The sequence below is a fragment of the Protopterus annectens genome, chromosome 8.part1, assembly GCF_019279795.1.
Source record: "Protopterus annectens isolate FY-2018-M chromosome 8.part1, PAN1.0, whole genome shotgun sequence".
In the NCBI taxonomy this organism is placed as follows: domain Eukaryota; kingdom Metazoa; phylum Chordata; order Ceratodontiformes; family Protopteridae; genus Protopterus; species Protopterus annectens.
In genome coordinates, this window is record NC_056742.1 from 528,517,836 (window position 1) to 528,527,704 (window position 9,869).

At 40.8% G+C, this 9,869-nt stretch overlaps 2 protein-coding genes across 4 annotated transcripts in view; one reads left to right on the plus strand and one right to left on the minus strand.

Moving 5' to 3' along the window:
* The window catches only part of DUS2 (dihydrouridine synthase 2), a 1,571,638-nt gene extending 1,564,799 nt beyond the window's left edge, over nucleotides 1–6,839 (minus strand). For 2 of the 3 annotated variants that reach the window (XM_044082049.1, XM_044082046.1), the window contains exon 1: nucleotides 6,726–6,839. The gene's annotated coding sequence lies outside the window, so the exon portion shown is untranslated. The remainder of the gene's footprint in view (nucleotides 1–6,725) is intronic. The other variant, XM_044082048.1, reaches the window with a different exon arrangement.
* Nucleotide 6,840: 1 nt separating this feature from the next.
* Nucleotides 6,841–8,849, plus strand: DDX28 (DEAD-box helicase 28). The gene has a single exon (XM_044082045.1). The coding sequence runs from the start codon at nucleotides 6,945–6,947 to the stop codon at nucleotides 8,628–8,630; it is 1,686 nt and encodes a 561-aa protein (XP_043937980.1). The 5' UTR covers nucleotides 6,841–6,944; the 3' UTR covers nucleotides 8,631–8,849.
* The last annotated feature ends 1,020 nt before the right edge of the window (nucleotides 8,850–9,869 follow it).

Consider the following 9,869-nt stretch of genomic DNA (forward strand, 5'->3'; position numbering starts at 1 on the left):
CATTCTGCCTCACAACATTCCAGCAAGACATTAACATTTCCTTTACATTCATTGCAGTCCACCATATCAAGAACAAAAAAATTTTACTTTTTTTTTTAAATCTATGCAAAATAGGAATGCTTGGCTAACACATTATTGACATCCTTTTTATGACTAGCCAATGTATGCTCAAAGATGCGTCTAGAACATTTTCTGTTTTGCCAATGTAAAAACAAGTGCATGCTTCGCAGCTAGCTAAATATACTATGCCACTTGAATTACAATTATATCTATTTTTATCAGCAATGGTTTTGTCTGAATCATGTACAAAAATGTTGGTGCAGTTACTAATGTATCTGCACTGCTTACATTACCCGCATCCGAACATACCACAGGTTGTTACACTTCCTATAACCTCCTGTTTAACTCTTTCAAACATATTTTTCAAATTATAAAATTGTTTGTAAGTGAATAAAGGAACATTTCCCAAAATGTTAACCATTTCCTGATTGCCATATATAATACTCCAGTTGTGTTGAATTGTTTCTCGAATGGTAAACATACAGTATCTATGGAAATGGGCACAGTATCTGTGGAAATGGGCAGAGGTTAGGCTCCACTAAATTGATCTGTCAGGATGGAAACAGATGTTGCAAGAGTGTGGTCAGATTCTGGACCAATGTCAGTATTAGAGCTTTTCAAAATGGGCTTAGTCTTGCACTTTCTTAGTTCAATAACTTCCTTGATAATGGTCTCTAAAAGATTTTTTTGATATCTTCTTTGGATAAACATACTTTCTAAACAAGCACAATTGGATATGAATGCTGAATCTTCGCTGGATAGCCAGCTTAAATCTTATGAACTGTCCTTTAATTACTCCCGTCTTCATATGAAAGGGGTGCAGGCTGGTGTGATGTAAGTACTTATTAACAAAAGTGTTCTTCCTGTAAATACTGCTTTGGATTTCACCAATAACCAAATGGATATCCAGATAGTTTATAATTCTGCTTATTCCATTGATAGTGAACTTCAAGAAGTTGGTACTTGAATTCAAGTGTTCAAGAAAAATCTGAAACTCATCAGTTGTACCATTCCAGATGAAAAACAAATAGTCGATGAACTGCTTATAGAACAAAACTTTCTCATAGTTTCATAGTATAGTACTTAGGCTATCTGCCCTGGGGCATTTGTAAGCCTAGCCATAGTGATGTGGCTTTTGCCACCCTATGAAATGGTACAAAAATGTACAGAATAAATCTAGAATACTGTGCCCCTGTCTAGCAGTGACACAGATGTGACCCCTGGGGTAAACTTACGATCTCCCATCCATTCATCAAGATTTCTCTTGAAGAGAATCAGTGAGGGGCTCTGCCTAATATGAACTGGGATCCTGTTCCAAAGCATGGGAAGCCTCTGGGTTATGAATCTATCCCTCCAGCATGTCCTATTCATACTTGTGCCGAGGTTTAAGTCTTTAGCTCTCGTGGTCCTGATGGATTTGGATTTTTTGAGGTGGAGCATGTCCATCAGATCCTGATTGGACATGGCCTTGTACATCAGGCAGAGATCACCTCTGAGCAGGCGGTATGCTACTGAATAGAGCTGAAGTTTCTTTAGTCTGGCAGAATAAGACATATGTTGGAGACCCTTGATCCTTTTGGTGAGGTACTTTTGTGGTCTCTCCAGCTGTTGCAAATGCCGGGTGAGGTACATACCAAATGGGGCATTGTACTCAATCATGGGTCTGATGAGGGAGGAATATAGGGGTACAATGACATCCTTGGATCTGGATGTGAATCCCTTCATGATGAGGTGTGCAAGGTAGAATGTTTTTCTAACCACTTTGGCAACGTGGGTGTCAAATGAGAGGTCGCTGTCTACTTGGGTCCCTAGGTCTCTGATTACTTTTTCCGTACTCAGTGGGTTGCTGTCTATGTGATAATTGATGGGTACTTTGTTTTTTCCAAAAGGGATGACTATACATTTTTTGGCATTTAGTTTAAGGCCGTGACTACGGCACCAGTTGTCCATTTCAGTGAGGCCTTTTTGTAGGATGTGTGTGTCTGCTGGTGTATCGACTATGGCGCCTAGTTTGCAGTCATCTGCGAACTTTGTCAGCCACAGCCCTCCCATGTTTGCTTTAACATCTGAGAAATAAATGCCGAACAAGAGGGGTCCCAGGACAGATCCCTGTGGGACACCACTTGTGACTGGCTTTGAGTCTGACATTGCTCCAGCGATTTTAACTTTATGGGTTCTGTCCTTTAGCCAGTTTGCAACCCATCTAGTGACATAAGGGTTTACTTTTAAGCTGTTTAGCTTATCCATGATGCCTGAGTGGGGTATTGTGTCGAAGGCCTTAGCCAAGTCCAGGTATGCTGTATGGACTGCTTTGCCCTCATCAATGGCTCTAGTGACTGTTTCGAAAAAGTCAACCAGGTTTAAAAGGCAGGATCTGCCCTTTACAAAGCCAAACTGGGTGGGGTCAAGTGTCTGTAGGTCTCCTATGTCTCTGTTTATGAGTTCCATAATGATTCTTTCCATAGCTTTGCAGACCAGGCTAATTAAGCTTATGGGGCAGTAGTTTCCAGGGTCTGTAGAGGCACCCCCCTTGTGGAGTGGGACCACTGTTGCTGTACGCCAGTGTTCAGGTACATATCCCGAAGTAAGGCTAAGGTTAAATAGCATTTTTATGTGTGGGTTTAGCTCCTCTTGGAGTTCACGTAACACGCACCCCGGGATACCATCAAGTCCCATTGATGCTGTGTTTTTTGCTTTGTTTAGGGCGGTTCTCACTTGGACATCTGAGATGACAGGGAGATTACATTCAGCTGGGATAAGTATTTCTTCTTTTGGTGGTGAAGGAGGGGAGAAAATTTGCACTGAACCTGTCAGCCAGAATGTTAGCAATATCTGTGGGTTCAGTGTGTTTTTTGTTGTTCTGAACCAACTGTGAGCATATCTGAGGGTTTCCGCCCAGGTTTCTAACATAGCTGAAGAAGGCTTTGTGGTTATCTTTAGTGTCCTTAGCGATTTTTCTCTCAAAGTTTTCCTTGGATGTTTTTATGAGAGAACGTAGTTTTCTGCTAATGTTGATCAGAGATGTCTTCCCTTCATGGGATTTCGCTCTGACGTGCAGTAGCTTCCTTCTTTTGTTATACAATTTGTTTATGGCTGAGGTCCACCAGACAGGATGCTTACATTTGGTGGAGAGGGACTTGGATTTGTTTGGGATTGCATGATCCATGCATTCTTGGAGATGTCCATAGAAAGCATTTGTGAAGGATTTGGCATTGTGGGATGTGGTATCCACTGGCACAGTGGGCTTAAAGGATACCATCTCAGTCTTAAGAAGAGTGAAGTCTGCTTTTGAGAAGTTTTTCACTGTGGTCTTTTGTGCTGGGGGTGGAGGTGGGATATGTATATCCAGGGTGATTAGTTTGTGGTCAGATCTCACTAGTGAGGGGTATACTTCCGGTGTGGAGCATTTTGTCCCCATGTTTGTGATGATCAGGTCTAGTATATTATCTCCCTAGTGGGAGAGGTGACTAGTTGTTCCAGTGCATTTGAATTTATGAATTCCAGGAACCTTTGGGCTAGGGTAGTAGGGCTAGAATAATGTACCCAATCTATGTTTGGGTAGTTGAAGTCTCCCAGTATGATGGTATTTTGTGATACATTCATATCCTCCAATGTCTTCAGGAAGGCTGAGTGGGGTTCTTGAGATTGGGAGGGTGGTCTGTAACATGCTACCAGTTGCATAGCAGTTTTGCCTATGGTTAGTTGCACCTGTATGGTCTCTGATGCTTCATGTGTTGCTACTAACCTGGAGGTGTGGGTGTCCTTTATGAATATGGACACTCCCCCTCCCTTTGTGGTTCGGCCCGGGTTTTGGGGCCGAAAAGCATGATATGAGGTATAGCCTGGTAATGCTGGGGTGCTCTCAGGAGCCTTGAACCAGGTTTCAGTTACTGCACAGACGTCGATGTTCTCCATGCTGAGGAGTGCATCAAGTGCCTGCATCTTGAGATTTACACTTCTGGCGTTGAGCAGCATTACCCTTAGTTTTTTTCCATTTTTGTTTTCTAAGGAGGTGGGTTTGTCTTTTGAGCCTTGTCTAAAAAAGGCACTATGGGGGTGGCAAGAGCCTTAGCCAATATCCGGAAGCCCAGTGGTGACAGGTGTAAGCCATCCCTTGCGAAGCAGCGTGGCTTGTCCAACGTATCATCCCAGGCAGACAGACATTGGATCCCCTTAGAATGACACCAGTACTTGAGCCAATTGTTAAAGCTGATCATCTTGTCTTTGTATTGTGGTATCATTCTTGGTGAGGGCAAGATGCTGCTCAGGGTCAGGGTCATACCAGCCTGGGCTACATAATCGGAGAGCTCCTCTATGTCTCTTTTCATGTAGTCCAGGGAGGTACGTCTCAGGTCATTCACACCAGCATGGACAATGACGGAGTCATATTTGTACTTGCTTTGGAGTGACCCGAGTGCGTGTGTTATGTGGCGGATCCTAGCTCCCGATAGACAGCTCACAGTCACCTTCTCCTTGTTCAGCCTGGTCATAAAATATGTGGGTGATGATATAATTATGCTCATAAGTGGCTATGACTAGATTTGCAAACATGGAAGCCACCCTGAACCCAGTTCCAAATACAAGGACTCGTCAGTGGCAAAAAATCTGGACTAAAGGACCACATTAATTTGAAGTGTTTTTTACTACACAGATTGTAAGCAATGTATTATATATAATAATGATATGTCCAGAATCTTAATTTTTAAATGTAAAAAACTTTCGTATGTGATCCTATTCACATGGGCTGTGTCTGTATAGGGTTTATATCATTTCAAAGCGACTACTTGTCGAACACCTTTTCGTCAAACTTAATCCATCGAACGTTAATTCCGTCGAGTGTTCATTTAAGCAAATTTCTTCCCAGGGAAAAAAACTTGCTGGCCATCATTGGGAATTTGCCCCATTCCCCACTGTAGTGTGATCTTGGAGTTGGTATATTTAGTTAGGGGGGTGTAGATCCCACATGGATGGATTTTAAATAATGTGTTTTTTTGTGATGGTTGCTAGGTTGGCCGACTGTTTTTTTTCCCCCCTTAGAAGAAATGCATTTAAATGAATGTTCGATGGAATTAGCATTCAATGGATTAAGTTTGATGAATAGGTGTTCAATGGGTGGTCGCTTTGATGAAATGATATAGACCCACCTGTAAATTGCCCATTGAGATCAGTGCACTACACCAGTAAACATATATATATATAAATAATATATCATGGACTAAAAATCACTAAAGTAACACACCTTTCAAAATCAATACTTAAATATAGTCCCTAAATAAATCTATATATGCACACCTGACAGCAAACAGGATTCTAACACAATCCATGCAGTAGAAGTTGCAGGTGCTACTTCTGAAAGTCAAAAAAGTTTACCTGTAGTGTTCTGTAAGCTCTGTGTTGACCTTGACCTTTTTAGACCTTCAAAAAATAAATAAATAACTATGGCCTATGGTTGTCTAAATAAGCATACAATTGTAAGTTGTGAGTCATTATTCGTTCACCTGCTCATACAAAACTAATAAGGGTTAAACTGTGCCAATATATATTGCAAGGACACCAACCTCAAATTAAATGCAAAAAACTAGTTTGGTTTGGTACACAAAACAATTCTGTATCATCCTACCTCATATATGATGTACTCCTCCAAATAGCCTCACATATTGCCTCTAATCAGCTTTGCGGATAACCTCATCTTTTAATCTAGCCCAACAAATTTCCAAGCTCATCTCCTCTAGATCCAGTGAAGACATATTCCACCTGCAATCATCTCTCATCAGACCTGCTACTGAATACAATATCCTCTTTAGTATATACCCTGTCTAAACATGTCCCTCAACTCATGCGATATTGAGATCTTTAACAAAAGGTCACCAGCCTCAAGACCAGTAGCTAACCTGACAAAGGCTAGCCCTTTCCCCTGTATTCTGTCTCCTGTAGAGATCACTGTGGCAATTGGTGTTTAGTCTTTTGTACCATGAAAGACCCTATCCTCAGTGATCTCATCCTCCTTGATAAAATGGATTCTCATATATCCATATAAAGAAACTAACCATCTATCAGCAAAACAAAAAGAGTAGGTGACACAACAGACTCATTATCCCACACAAATGCATTCCTCCATTTTTTAAATACATTTACTTGTCAAACAAAGTAGGATGCTTGTCACTTTTAAAGTACACTTTAACATTTAGATTAATAGGTAAATACAAAGCAAACAGTCAGTCTGCAGGCAATCACATGCCTAGCCAATATCCAGACAGTGACCAAAGGAGAGAATACTCCCGGTCAACAAATGTAAATAAATAAATAAATAAATAAATGATCCCGTTCCTTGTCTGTGAGGTAAACACCTTAATCATTATGCTAATTTCCCTATTAGATCGGTAGTCAGTCACAAATCCTCCCAGGTCTACTCTGCATTGCCAGCTTGAGTTCAGAAGTATACTCTTGAACATGGATTATTGGCTAGGCTCTAACAGTTTATGGACTGTCTAACATTTATCTAATTAACCTGTAATTACTAAGTGTAAAATCCCACAACAGTCCCAGTCAGTGTACAATTAGTTTAGCCCACAGCAAGCTAGCAAGACTAATGAACGCATAAATTACTGCTGCTTTCCTTGCTCTTCTGCAAAGCAAAATAAATAATGTGTAACTGTTAAACTTACCAGTGTTTACAAGCAACCTGCACACCACTAATGCAAGTTACAGCTGTTGTCACTCTGCCGGGGAAAGTTGCGGCACATGTCACTATCGTTTCCCTGCGACGCCCGTTGACGTCACTTTCCTGCGCCAAGCGCGTAGGCTACTAGATAGCAGAAGTTACTCTTTTTAACGTGTCACATTATTGATATTAATTTTGTGGGAAATAGAAGGTCCCGTTTGTCATGTTACATTTGGGGCTCGTTAGCTATTTGTGTCGACAGCCGTCTTCGGCTCGAAGCAGAATATTTGCGGCCACATCGGATTTTGTGTCTAAACTGTCAGCCTCCTATGCTATCCTGAGGAAAGGTGGACATGCAGCTGAGAGTGAGAGCAAGGAAGAAAACATCATCCGGATACCTTGCAAAATGCGTCGTCACATAGAGACGGTGAAACAGCTGAGGGAACGGGGACTTCGGAGGGTTGCTGTAGCTAGGCCGGGAAAGTTGCTAATTGTTAGCAAGCGCCCGGAGTTGAACCAACATTCCAGTTATATATATGGCAAATTTGAACAAGCCAGCCTTGTCACCAAGGGTTGGAAGCATAAGAAGTCTTCAGGGGATTATTTCATTATAAATAATACAGAAAACGAGCCTCCTGTCTTGTTATCGGAAACAGATTCTCCTCAGAAGAATCTGCCAACATTTAGTTCGCTAGGGCTTTGTCCTGAGCTTATACAAGCACTAGATCATATGGGGATCACTCGTCCAACTACGGTTCAGTTGCAGACCGTTCCAAAACTTATGAAAGGAAGAAATGTTGTATGTGCGGCTGAAACGGGAAGTGGAAAGACATTATGTTATTTATTGCCATTAATGCACGCATTAAAACTGGATACATCAGATGTGGATCATATGAGTCCACGAAGTGTTGTTTTGGTGCCTTCCAGAGAGCTTGCAGGGCAGGTTCAGCGGGTTGCTAGAACGTTAGGAAAGCCTTTAAATATTTCAGTAAAAGTTATTGGTGGGGGTAGAGGAATATCTAATATCAAAATGGCACTTTCAGAATGTACGTGTGACGTATTAATAGCAACTCCTGGTGCTTTGTGGAAAGCACTAAGTAGAAGGTTTGTGAGTTTAAGCAACCTGTTATACCTTGTTTTAGATGAAGCCGACACACTGTTTGATGAAAGCTTTGAGGAACTAATACAGAACATTCTTCAGCACACAGAAATTGCATCTGGTCCATTAGGTGGATGTGGGCGAAAAGCACAGCTGGTAGTAATTGGTGCAACATTTCCCAAAGGGGTAGGCGAGATTCTGAATGATATTGCAGATTTAAGAAGCATCAGTACAGTAAAAAGCAAGAAGCTTCACTTTCTCATGCCACATGTTAAACAGAAATTCATGAAAATGAAAAGTGCAGATAAATTTACAGAATTATTGCAGATGCTAAAGACCTTTGTAGTTGAGAAGACTGGTAAGGGAATGCTTGTGTTTTGTAATAGTGCAGCCACTGTGAATTGGCTCAGCTATGTTTTGGATGATCATGAGATTAAACACTTGAGGCTGCAGGGACAGATGGCGGCAGATAAGAGGACGGGCATTTTCAATTCCTTCCAGAATGGCTCTGTGGACATACTTGTTTGCACAGATATAGCATCGCGTGGACTTGATACACAAAGAGTTGAAACAGTGGTAAACTATGATTTTCCATTCACCATAGCTGATTATATCCATCGTGCTGGTCGAGTGGGCCGTGTGGGAACCAATGTGCTTGGAACTGTTATAAGTTTTGTGACACACCCATGGGATGTGGAATTAGTGCAGAAAATTGAAAATGCTGCCAGAAAAAAGATGCCCTTACCTGGAATGGAATCTTCTGTAACCCCACCTTTGATTAAAACAAGCTTAACCGAGTTTGATTCTTAAATGTTGGTTAAGGAAACAGTAAACCGGTAGATCAGCTGCAGAAACATAAATTGCTAAATTGGCACATTGATCAAATAGATACTGTAACTGTTGACAGGGTTCGGACTTGATTTATGGTATCATAATCTGCGTATAGTGTAACAGCACTAATGGACATCACCAGTCTGAAGCAGTATTGTTTGAAAAAAATTAAAATGTAAAATCCTTATTTAATGTTCATTTCAAGAGTCACAATTTTTGTTTTATTTAAATGTTAGTTGCATGTGTACCATGATAATTATAAGGAATATCCAGTTGGCTTTCTGTTTTCTTAAATTGTATGTTCTTAGTGTTACAGTTTTTGATGATTAAGTTATGGGAAGGAGTGGCAATTTTGTGGCACTTCTGGTTTAGAGCATAAGCTTAGCTGTAAATCTGTCATGTCCAGTTACAGCAGGATGCAGTGTATTACAGTGCAAATTGCAGGTTATCAATGCATGTACAACACAAACACAGATCTGTCCTAGTAAAGCCATAGCAGGTATATAATCATTCATATGTTGGACTTAATTTAGACCATACAGCCATGTACAGAACGCATCACACCTTATGCTTGATTTTGATTAGTCCCGTGTACACTGGCAGTTAGTAACACAGTTCCCCCTCCTGACCCAAGAAGCATCACTGTCTAGGGCCCTGTTTCATTGAACACTTATGGCCTGTTCCACCTCATGATGTTTTTATAGTAACATTAAAGTATTATTTTTCTCAGTGCCAGGCTGTACTTGGTCACGTAATACATAGAAGTTGTGTATATCTAAATGGTCAAGCTCACGTAAACCTTGCAAATCTTATATTGATGTAGAATCTGCATTGATTTTAGTTTGAGTGCATCCACCACCTTGCCGTTAAAAATGGGATGACAAAATAACTCCTCACCATAGGTTCATAGGTTCATAGTTTAGTACTAAGCTAACTGCCCTTGTGAGCCATATTAAGCCTAGCCAATTATCCCTTGTGAGACTCAAACCCAGCACCTTGTGTTTGTAAGGCAAACACCTTAGCCATTAAGCCACCCTCCCAACCCTGTGTCTTAAAGTTGCCTGTGCATTCATTCCACCATTTTTAATTTGTTGTTTTAAAGAACAATTTTCTCATCTTCCCCATAATAAATTTTACTTGTTTTCATGAGACATCCCGAATGCGATAAGACATATTAAATGTGCCGTTTCATCCAGTCTTTAGAATGAAAACTGAACT

Coding starts and splice junctions, on each gene's coding strand:
- DDX28 (XM_044082045.1), top strand. CDS start 6,945: ATGTTACATTTGGGGCTCGTTAGCTATTTGTGTCGACAGCCGTCTTCG.